The sequence below is a fragment of the Trachurus japonicus genome, chromosome 22 (genome assembly GCF_045865225.1).
Source record: "Trachurus japonicus isolate A0001 chromosome 22, Traja_1.0".
Classification (NCBI taxonomy): domain Eukaryota; kingdom Metazoa; phylum Chordata; class Actinopteri; order Carangiformes; family Carangidae; genus Trachurus; species Trachurus japonicus.
The window spans coordinates 8347567-8359769 of record NC_140928.1 but is presented as its reverse complement, the minus strand read 5'-3'; the positions used below and the strand labels follow the sequence as shown (position 1 = coordinate 8359769).

At 44.6% G+C, this 12203-nt stretch overlaps 1 protein-coding gene across 1 annotated transcript in view; it reads right to left on the bottom strand.

The window, feature by feature from the left end:
* grin3ba (glutamate receptor, ionotropic, N-methyl-D-aspartate 3Ba) overlaps positions 1–11335 on the bottom strand; it is a 67881-nt gene extending 56546 nt beyond the window's left edge. The window contains exon 1 of the mRNA XM_085767183.1: positions 10410–11335. Within this exon, the coding sequence (XP_085623309.1) occupies positions 10410–10952 (543 nt within the window). The 5' untranslated portion in view covers positions 10953–11335. The remainder of the gene's footprint in view (positions 1–10409) is intronic.
* Positions 11336–12203: the final 868 nt, after the last annotated feature.

Here is a 12203-nt window from a genome sequence, read left to right as displayed (position 1 = left end):
TCACAGCACTCTTCATAGAAAATGGTGGGAAAAAGGAATATTTTTAGACACTGTTGACTGCCTTTTCTTGATGTAGACAGGCGGGTGCAGAAAGGCAGCAGAAGTGTTTCTCCCAAAAGCTGCATGGATGAGACACAGTCATTACTTTCTGTCTTTAATGGCTATTGCATCATCCCATGATTTATAGAAACCATCATAAATTGCCAAAGTATAGATTTTACTCCACTCTTCTAAGGCATCTCAACTAAAATTGAGATATCTCTTCCCCGGCCTTATGTTATACTTGACAAATCTCTACAGCAGTCCTCACTTGTGAGCTGCCAGAGAAAGATATCTCCAACCAACCATTTTGCCTGCCCGTCCGTCCTGCCTGAAAGGAATCCCTCTACCAAACCATTCCACCTTAATGCCTCAATGCCAGTTCACTCTTGTGTCAAGCCTGGAGCAAAATAAACAGCCTTCCTCTGGCAGAATAACAATCCAACACATCCTTATGTCCACTCCACTCCTCAAATATATTGCCACCATGCTGTTTTACCTGGGAAAAAAAAAAAATCTATTCCTGCCTATTACATTTTTCTCGATTAAAAATCTGCTCCATTTCCTCGCCTGAAGTAGCTCAGAACATATTGATCCTATTCAGTTCTATACAGATTCCTGCTGCAACAGCCTCTTTACAACACTGGAAACACAACATTTGTATCTCTCATTCAATTTTGCATCAACAGCATAACTAAACTTAGAGGAGTTCAGTGAGGACACAGCCTCTAATGGAGTAAAAAAAGAAAAAAGGATGGCATCAAGCCATGAAGTCATGATTTGTTTGTGTTTCATGCTATTTGTCATTTAATCCTAATAGACGTCTCTTCTTTCCAAATAGAGCCTGATCCGGGTCGTCTAATAAATCCCTGAGGGTTATAACTAGTTGTAATTTAATGGCGTTCTTCAGTTCTCCCCTAAAATAAAAGGTAGAGCGACCGCGGGGATGGATGCATGATATATGCATGCAACTGACCTGAATTAGAGTGAAATATTGCTCCGCTCTCTAGCGTGACTTGGCATGAGATAAGTGCGACAGGGAAGCTGCTTTAGCGCTATCTGGAGGACAGTCTGTCCTCTGTTGTTGTGAAGGGCAACGAGGAAGGAAAATTGATCACATCCTCTTTCTCTTCTCTCTATCACACTTTTTTTTCTACCTTTAGTTCTCCGTCTCTTCTTTTCGTTTTGTGTCATCCCGCCCTCGAGCTCTCATTTAATGTCTCGTCTGCTTCATTCACCCATCCATTTCCTTCAATCCTTTCCCTTTCAAATCTTGTTCCCTAAAACCCAGTGTCTGGTAGAGACTCTCCTTCTATCAGCTGTATCATGTCTGCATGTCTTCTTCCAGCCCATAAATAGTTTTTATGTGTTAGATGTTGTGCATATAAATATCTGATCGTCTTGATGTTTCCTCTGCACCAGTAGTCAGGCTGGGATATCACTCAGGATTTATCAGTCGTTCCGCTCTGCTCTGCTTTATGGAGGCAGCTCGACCACAGAGGTCAGTACAGAAAGAAAGTGGGAGAGAGAGAGAGTTAAGCTGAAACAAGACTTCCCGACAAATGACAACTGCTTGTGTGTATGATGGATGCTCCAGGATACAATCTGACTGTGCGAGCGTATCAATGCACATGTGGAGCAAAGCTGCGACTGTGCAGGTACAAGTGTACCTGTGTGAAAGCATCTGTGTGTGTGTGTGTGTGTGTGTGTGCGCGCGCAAGCTTATGATTGCATCTACAGCAATATGTCTAAGTAGTATATGGCAGTTACAGGAGATTACAGGTTTGTTACAAGAGGAGTGTGTATTTCTGCACTGTGGAGTGCACGTATCTGTGTGGCGAAGAAGAGTTTCAGTAAAGTCAGACAGCAGGTAGAGATGTTCTCTGTGCTGCATTTTAAATGAAACAATCACGTTGAAGTTACTGATTCTTGGCTTTAATTGAAGGGAAAAGGTGAAGAACTGCAGCCCTTTGTGTAAACACCATAAGACAGCACTTCCTATATCAATGTTCTCCTGTCATTACGAATGTATTGTACCACTGACAATGTCACTGCTGTAATTTGATTGGTACAACATCTGTGTGGTTAGGGACTAAAAATAGCCTGTTATTACCAACAGCCACTTAATCATTATCTCTTCCGTCCCTGTCTGTGACCTTGCCTCTAATATGTTTATGTGATGACCCTGACGAAGGCCACAAACTATATAATGCACCGGTCTAACAAAGTTGTTCTGTATAGAGCAACTGTTGCTGGACTTTTTGACTCTTTCAGACTTTGCTCCCTTGAAAGTTGCGCCAGGAAGACTCTACGCAGCCTTTTACACCTCAGCTGTCCACTATGACACCCTGGGAAATTCACATAAATGCCTGTTATTGTGGCTAGTTAGACATCATTACCCATGAAACACAGATGGCTAATGCTAACTGGACCCGCTCCATCCATTCTGATGCAGAGAAAACCCCAGCACAGTATGAAACCTGCCTGTGACTCAGCAGGTGTTGTAGTGCGATGAACAAAAACTAATAGTCTTTCTACTGGGAATGTGCGGCAAAGTTAGCAAGCTAGGCTAACAAGCGTTTGATTTCCAAGCGGGAGACTAATAACCACACAATGGGTCCTCTCTGATTTAAAATGTTGTAAAGGGACAATCAGGAGACAATTTAGGATCCAACGAGCTGGACCGGAGCCAAGTGGGGAGGAAAAAAAAATGGCTGCATTTCTACACGTGTAAGTGATGTAAACAACGCGTGTTTGTGTTTGTGTGTACGCGAATGCCACCGGTGCACCGTTGTGTGTCTCCTTACAGACAGCTTTTCCTCTGTGGGCAGGTGGTGTTGAAGCTCATCCAGATGGGCTCTAAATCATACGGTTTTCTTGCCAACTCCCAACATAAATATCCCAGAAGGAACACAGAAGTTACCTTGGGGTCCACCATCTTTCAATCCCCTGTCTACGCCTCACCCGCCTCTCAAATAACTCCATCTCTGACTGCCTTTCGCTCTGTTACGTTCTCTCTCCTCCTTTTTCCTCCTTTCATCTTTAAATATCTTTCATCTTTTCCTTTTATTGCCTGTTTTTTTGCCTGTCTTTCTTTCCTCACCTCTCCACCTGTCTGAATCGTTCTGTCTGTCTGAGCCTGTTTTTCTCACCGTCTCTTCCTCTCACTTTTACTCTTTATCCTCTGTCTTTCTTCCTCCCCCCCTGTTCTGGACCTTTACCCCACTTTCTCGTCTTCACCCCCGGGTGTTTGGCTAACCTGTCGCGTTGGCAACTCGCTCAGCCATGTCCCACAGCCATCTGTCAGCATCTGTTTAATCTCACATCAGCACACATCTTTCTCACCTTTTCTCACCTGTCTTACTTCCTGTCTGCCGCTCCCGTCTGCTTGTCTTTCACCTGTGACCTGTGGGAGCCTCTATAGGGTTCAGCGGTTGTTGTTTCCAGGTTTGTCCTTATCACTGAAGCCCACCTGGTCTAGGTGTGTGATGTTCTGCCTCTGTTGCCACATATTGTGACACAATAACACACATTCACGCGTATGTATACAAATACAAACAGCTGCTGCACCCTTAACAACATCGGCTTCATGGGAGGGAAACATGGAAGTAACCTCAGTAAGATGTGGCGAGTACGCATTTGTGCTGTATGATTAAGTGTGTTCCTTTGTTTTTGTGCTGTTTGAATAGGCTTGCATGAGAATCGACGCACAGGATGTGTGTGTGTGTGTTTGTGTGTGTGTGTGCACTAACTTATCAGTATGGATGTGCGTATGTTGGTGTGGGGGTGTTTTTCAATCACAGATAGCTCCAAGTTATCAGTCACTAATCCTCTAATGAACCGGCACAGTTTAGATAAAAACTGCCTCCATCAAACTCCTCAATGGAAGAGGTAGCACACGACCCAGGCCTCCTGCCATCCTGCCACTCATTCCTTCCATACCTCCATCTTCTCCCACCCTCTATCATCCCTCCTTCAATCCCCGCCTCCTCTCTGATGATCATTCCTCTTTTCCTCTTCCCCAACTCTTCCATATATTCCTTGATTGCTCCTCCTACTCTTCTTTTTCCCCTCGATCATTCTTATTCTCCGCATGCTGACCGCCCATTCATCCTTCATTACTCCCTCTTCCTATCTGGTTCCTCTTCTTTTTCTTCACTCTGCCTGCTTTTTCCATTTCCACCTTGATCGTTCCTTCAATTCCTCTTACACTCAATTTTGCAGTTTCTTCTTTGATCCCTTCTTTCTTGCTGTCCTACTTCCACAGCCCTCCTGTTCTGCTCCATCTCTCCTTCCCATGTTACACTTCCTGATGTCTTCCAGTCTTACCTGATCCCTTATTCCCCACCTGTTTTCTCTCTATTTCTCCTTCACTTGCTCCACAACATCCTTTCCCCCCTTTCACCCTTCATTCCTCCTTGCAACTATTCCCTGACGACTGATTCCTTCTTCTTTCCTTGATCCTTCGTTCCTTGATCCCAACATACCACTCTCAATCCCTCCATTAACTCTCTATAATGGCAACCATGTCCCCCTCTCTCCCTGATACATGCAGCCCCTTGCTTTCCTTTCTTTCCGCCACCATCCATCACTTGCTTCATTTTTTTTTGCCAACTCCATAGAGACGTGTTGTACTGGTCTGGAGTTACTGGAGACATTTGTTTCACCAGAGGCGAAAACACAAGCCAAACACAAGCCAAACATTACAACACGGACTCAAATGCCATACTGAGCAGCTCAAACAGGCCCACAGTCCTTTTGGTAACACATACTCTGCTGTTTCTGCTCTGCTCAATTAATCTGGCTCAGTCAAGACTGCGCTGAACTGTCATCACAACACTAATAAAGAAAAAGCTTTGAGCTGTTTGCATTAAGTGGCCAGCTTGTCTCGAACTGTCAGTTTGCCTGGGGCTCTGGCTTGGTGCAAGTTTTGTCCCTCTCCATCCACTCGTTCATCCACTGTGGTCGGGGCACAAATCCCCTCATCGGCTCAAAGGAAACACTAAAGGCAGCATGGCCTTGTAAAGCCTCATTAGGCTTAATAACCTTTAGTGAGCACAGAGCAGACACTGTATGCAAGTGTGCGTGTATATGTGAATGTCATAAAGGCAGGTATACATTTGTGTGGGACAAGTGCATGTGCCATCTTTGTGTATCTGAGTGCACAGATGTGTGTGACTAAGAGTGAGTGGGTGTGCAGTGTGTGTGTGTGTGTGTGTGTGTGTGTGTGTGTGTGTCCTTTGAGAGCGGGGCTAGCTCAGAGCCACAATGCGTCTTATTCAGCAGGGTCTCTGGATTAAAATGTAATTTCATTCAAAGTTGCAAATTGGGTTTTTTTTCACTGTGCTAATCTTCATTTTACTAAGCAGAATGAGGTATGTCATTAAAAAAAAGGAGTGACTTCATTAAAGAATGCGGGATGGATAGATTGCACGCGGGGAAGTAGTTCCCCCACCAGAACCATAAAGGTTATTCTGAATCATAAACAGTCTAAACCTCATGAATTATACAGTGCAGAAGTATATCTTGAGTGTGTATTGCAGCCATTATATTTTTCGGATAATGACAGTGACATCAATGTTTTGCAGTTTGGGCATTCAACTAACGCTGTGATGCAGGGGGGAATAAACGAAATAACAAATTACTTCAGATGAAATGAAAAACACTGCCAAAAAAAAGTGTGAGGGGCTGAAGCAACAGGATCTGAGCACTGTATATACAGTATGATGGAGTGCTCGTTAAAAAACAAGGTAGGTAGAAACGAGACTGTGTGAAATATGAATAAAATGTGTCCTCTATATTGGAGGGAATATTAGAACCTTTAAGACGGAAATAATGGAGGTAAGTGAACTACAGAGAAGAAAGGGAAGTATGAATGGCATTCAGTATGAGACTCTGAAAGATAGTCCTGCATATTGTGCCTCATGGAGGAATTTCAGGGTGTATTTCAACAGTATTAAGTATAGCTGGGGGTGAGGTGAGTTGCAGGAACATAGTCTCCACTGTGAAGAATGACAAATAATGAATTCGCACCATACCACCCCCTCTCACCTAATCACATTCAGGAATCAGCAAAAACCATTTCCTTCAGCTCTGCCTACTAATACATTTCCGGAATAGACATCATGATCCACAAAATAATTTCTGTGATATTATCAGCAAATCTAGAATTGTTTGGTGAGGCCGTGCTTTTTAAAGAGGGCTGGCCGCATTAAAAATGGACCACGATTGCATATGGAGATTTTCATTTTAATTAAATCTGTCGGCAATTGCGCAACCAACTTATTTCATTCAGAGACCACGACTGTTGCTGCTATTACCAACACACCCCGTCATACTCGTAGAATACCAATTTTAAAAGTCATTTTTTTCAAGACTAATTAAGGTTACTTTTGGATTCCTTTACTTAAACATCAAATCTGTCCATTTTCATTTCTTTCTCTAATTCAATCCAGAGGCCTCTGATGAACAAATCACCTGCCCAAATGCCCATAATGGCCCTGATGGGAATTAGAAGCCCATTTCCTTTTTCTTTCCCCTCCTCCTCTCTGTCCCCTCTTCTTGTCTCCTCTCCTCCCCCTCTACCCCCCCCCCCCCATCCGGCCTGCCATAGATGGACGGGAGAGATTTACAGTTAGGGGTCACACAGTGGTTCTAATTAGCTTAAGTAGGTTGGAAGGAATAAGCACTTCCTTGCTGAGACGCATCTCCAAGTCCCACAGCTCGGTCTGACTAAGCAGAGAGAGGAGGACGCAGACGGACAACCGACCCCCGGCGTCCGTCTGTCTGTCTGTCTCCGTCCGTGTCCTTTTTCAGTCCTTTTACGCCGCTGTTCAAAATTCTCCCCCTTCCGCAATGCAGGATTTTTTTTTTCTTTTTTACAGTAAAAGAACTTTTGTGATAATTTATGGGAGAAATGTTCCCCTCAAGTACATAATGATGACAAGCCTTCACTGGGGGTTTGTGGGTGTGCTGAGAGGTAGTCTGGAAAATATCTATCATCACCACCTCCAAGAAATGTCACACTCATTGTATGATGCCCCCCCACACCCCCTTTCCATCACCACTGTGCCAAGTGCATGTCTTTGTTTTTTTGTCTTCAGAGGAAATATGGCAAAAAATATTAGAGAGAAATGATAGCACACACCACCGACTCATTAATTCTTGAAAGAATGTGTTTGTTTTCTCGTGCACACGTTCGTTGACCTTGACGAAGTCTATTTAGCCCATGACTGGTACGCTCTCTCCCTTTTTTTTCTTTTTTTATTTTGTGCAGTTTTTTAAAGTTGTGTAAAATTTACTTGACAGGTTGAAGGAAGCATGGCAAGAATCTCCTCCTGTGTACGCATGAGTGCCTCCCCCAGTCTCTCTCTGATGTCCAAACATGGGCTGGATTCCCAACACCCTGCAGAAAAATCCCCACCATTTCAAAAAAGAAAAAATAAACACTGAAGGGGGTGGGGTGATGAGTCTCCCTCCAAAAAACAAACAAACAAACAAACAAAACAAAAAACCCTCCTCCTCTTTTTTTTTTTTTTTTTTGAATCAATCTGGGACAAATATTTTTTGGCAGCGGTGTCTGTTTTGTCTCCGTCTTTTCTCCAGCCCTCCTTCTCTTCCTGTCTCAGGAACACTCCTCCCTCCTGATGCTAAAATGTAAATAGCATTTTTAATTAGAATCATATCTTCTGCTTGTGTGTTTGTCCCTATCAGCAGAGAAACCAGTGCACTCTCTCCCTGTTTGCTCAGGGTAACAATTTGCCTCCCTGTTGACCTAACCCACTCGTCACTGCCCTCTCTGTGTGTGTTTAAATACCTGTCCCACCTCCTGCCTGCCTCCTTTTATTTCCCCTCTCACATTGCTCCCTTTTCTATGGAGCTGCACCCTGGAGCGTTAGATAAAGGAAACACACTCTTTCACTGTGCTCACATACTGAAATTCATTCTCTTTTAAAGCTGCAACTTCTCTCTGTTTTATTATCCATAAAGCAGTTGAGTGTTTTTTTTTTGTTTGGTTTTTTGTGGTTACATCAATCTTTGGCTATGTAAAATGCCAGATGATTGTGAAGAACGCCCTTTTGCGATTTTTCGAGTCGAAGGAAATGTCTTTAAATTGCATGATTCGTCTAAGCACGCTCTAAAGCAACCTCACAGTGCCAAGGAGATTCAATTTACAGTAATAAAAAAAACAGAGAAAGGTGGAAAATCCTCAGATTTAAGAAGCTGGAAACAATTGAGCTTTTGCAGAAATCATCCTTTCAGGACCATGTTCTTTACCTAAGCAACAGTTATACAGTATTACACGACTGGAGGAGGATTAGTGGTATCTTTAATATGTAAAATTCCCTCTTTCCATTTTAACGTTGTGAATTTTTTGTTTCAAAACACTTCTGATTTCTCTTGATCTTCCTGCTCACTCTCTGTGACTGTTGACCATGGATTTTCTGTTATTTCCACTCACTGACCTGAGTCAATCATTGGGCTGTTCACTCGCTATTACTATTCAAAGCTCCCCCCAGTTCTTCTTCTCCTACTTACAAACTGAACAGATGTTGCAGCTGCCAGGTACCTGGTACACATCACCTTGTCTGACACTGTGGAGGAGTTGGGGGTGGGGTGTGTAGGGTAGGGTGGGTAGAAAATGGTTTTAATAAAAGGCTCAGCCACTTTTTGTGGAGCACAGAACCCAGCAGCTCACCAGAACAGGCATTCATTTATGTGGAAAAAAGCTGCTTGAAAAAATTATTGCTAAAAATACTGAAAAAGCCGAAGAGAGGGGAGAAACACAGAGAAACGAGAGTGATGGTTGTTTCTCTTTTGCCCAGTGACTGCTTGGCACAGTTATGCAGAAATGAAAGGCCTCCCACAGCTCAAAAAAACTCTCTCCTCCTTCCAGGCCCACCCCTTCTTCTCTTTCTCCCCTTTCTTTCCCCTTCTCTCCTTCTCTCTCTCTCTCCTTCTGCTCTCCCCTGCTTATCTCCTTACATTGCCGACACATTCGTCAAGTGCTGCGACTTCTCATTCATGCAAGCTTTATTGAAATCGAATAAGCAATCCATTGTTGACAAAGCAACATGACAGGACAAAGATTTCAGACTTGAACTATAGATCTCCTCCGCCACTCCTCCCTCTTTGATGTGTGTGTGTCTGTCTGTGTGTCTCAGTTGAACCATTACCAAAGTTGACTGTCCTTCTTACATGCACGTGCCTTCCTGGATGTGTGTGTGTGTGTGTGTTTTTTTGGTTGCCCCTATACAAGAGTGTGAGTGTGTGTGTGTGACAGAGAGATGCAGTTGGCTGCTCAGTTGGATAGAGGCGGATATGACTGGAGCTGGATTGACTGACTGGCAAGCAGCTCGATTGCTGCTGGGAATACTAACATGACACACACTCACACACACACGCTTATTGCCCATCTACAAATTTTTACACATGCACACATCCACCCACCCACATACAAACATACATAAACACACACACACACACACACACACACACACACACTTATCACTCACAAATAGCACAAGCTGTGGGCACCACACCTCTCCACAGCATCCATCTATCAGGATCTCAACTGTTTGAATGATTCACTCTGAAAGGTGCCAAAACACAGCCGTCTTGAATCATGCATGCACACACTCCCATTCAGACACACACACACACACACACATTCTGGCTCTATTAACACACACACACACACACACACACACACACACATATACACAAGAAGAGAGCTTACACAAAAAAAGCATTTCACTTTAAACCTCTGCTGCTGGAGGGCTGGAGGGTTCAGTCCAACACCAAGGCAGAGCTACCAGATATTAAACATGCATGTGAAGGGCCTGCAGGTTCACCAGCAAAGCTCAGCTGAGATCAGTCTCCACATCAGAGTTTTGCTGGAAGAAGACATTTAGTGCTGCAATTTAAGAATCTGTGGCACTCAATTGATGCTTTAATCTGCGCCATTATGTTTCTCACTATTTCTGTTCCTTATATTTTTTTTATTCTAATAATTCATGACATTGTGATCAGGAATAATTGCTCTGCTGAATCATCCCCCTTAGTTATTTTTTTTTCCTGACACTCTCCCATTGCCTGGAACCAGCTTTACTAAGATGTGGCTGCTGAAGAGACTTTTGCACCAACTCAAAATCCTTGCCACAGGGTAATAGGTCATTTTTGAGCCTCCAACTGTCTGATAAAGGTTTGACCAGCAGCCTCCTGCTTATTCAAGTGCAGGGCACATAAAGAGTTAACAAAATTAAATATTAAACACTCTAGTGTTTTCTGTTATTCTTTAAAAAAAAAAAAAAGATTTCTGCTACAGGTGCATAAGAACATGCAGAAACACACTCTGTCTGTCTCCATACCTTAGTCACAAGGGGTTCTGTGTCCTCCAGGATGGAGATGAAGGGAAGCTCCAGAAAAGAGGAGAGGAACTCCACCTGGATCAGCTCCTCCCTGGAGCGAGGAAAGGCGAGCACGGCGGACACCCCCCTGACCACCAGGTCCTGGCAGGCGCTACGGGACAGCGACTCCGGGTCCCCTCCCGCGGGCGACCGAGCCACCATCTCCAGGCTCAGGTTGTAGGGCAGCAGGGGAGGCGTTTGGGAGGTCGTCGTGTCTCCCCCTCCTCCGCTCTGGTGCCGGAGGCTAGCCAGGGCGCGGTTGAGCGCGTTTTGTATCCGTACCGGCTGGCGGGTCGGCAAGAGCGCACCGAGGCGCACGGTGTGTCCTATCCGGGCGAGGATGTGGCAAGGCTGCGGGTGAGGGAAGCAGGAGTCCGGGGAGGAGGAGGAGGTGGAGGAGACGGTTACTAGGAGAAGCAGCTGGAGCGGTATGACTGTGAGGAAGAGATGATGAGGTCTCCCGGGGGCGAGGCAGTAGGTCCAGAGTCCAGAGAGAGACACCATGCTGCAGCTCTGACACACAACAGAGGAGGACTGGGCTCTGCTCGGCGGGAGATGGCATAGCTCCCTCTTTCTCCCGGCTCCACCGCTTTTCCTCGGACTTGATGGCTCTTTTTCTCTTTTCCCCCCTCTCTCTTTTTTTTCTTCTTTGTTGATGCGCGCTGTCGACGGTGATTTGTGGGCGTCTTGACGTTTCGCCTCTCACCTCTTCAAAGTTTTTATGTCAACAGTGAAAGACGCGCTGGTGGAGGAGAGGAGAGATGAGCGCTCGCAGCTTAGAGCGGTCGCCCCGCTTCTGTCAGTCTCTGCTGGAGGAAGGCACACCAGCTGTGAAGAGTGTGTGTGTGTGCGTGTGTGTGTGTGTGTCTCAGTGTATGTGTGTGTGTCCATGCGCCTGCCCGCCAATAAACTAACCTCTCACGGAGCCTGCCTCTTGTTGAATTTTAATGAATATTCGTCGGGTAACATTTCCTTCAGCTTCTCCCGGTCCCGCAGAGAATTTGCGCTTAATGTTTTCATTCAGTATTGAAACTACAAGCAATCGAAGATGAATCTGCTCGTTATTTTTTATGATTCTTGTTTTAAGACGGACAATCCAATACAGAGATTAGTCTGCTCCTCGTAGAGCAGAGTTTACTGTTGTTTATTTTCGTTTTAATGGTGGGTAAACTCACTTACCTCTATGTTTTTCATTTTCTACTTTATCCTCAGGCAATCTCTGCCACACGCACACACATTTAAAACACTAGAACTAGAAGAATGAAACTGCTTCAACTTTTATAAGGATAAAAGATAAACTTTATGCGTCTGTGCTGTTATAAATGGTAGTCATTAGACGTGTGAGGTAATAAGCCACTTTTAAGCACCTTTCCTCCGCCGTGTTCCTGCCAGGTTGGCCCAACACAAAGCTAATAGCTTGCTGAAATCTCAGTTTTTACCTCAGAGATTTATCCCCACTTCCTGCCCGCCGTCCAAGTGGAACATTATCCGTTGTGTAACCACATCTTTTCAGCACCACGGACAGCGCCAATGCCATAAAAGAGATCTACTGTGCATGCTAATTTGGCTTCATGCAAGGGACAGCACTCAGTCCTCCCTTCATTCATCCTGCACTCACTCCTATCTCCCACTGATCTAATTTGCCATCGTTAGAGCAGAACATTCATTACATCTCTGTGTCCACTGAGTGAAGTCTGGTCAGTGGCGTGTGTGGTTTGGGGGTCCCCATACCTTTTCTGTTAATTGCCTGTTTGC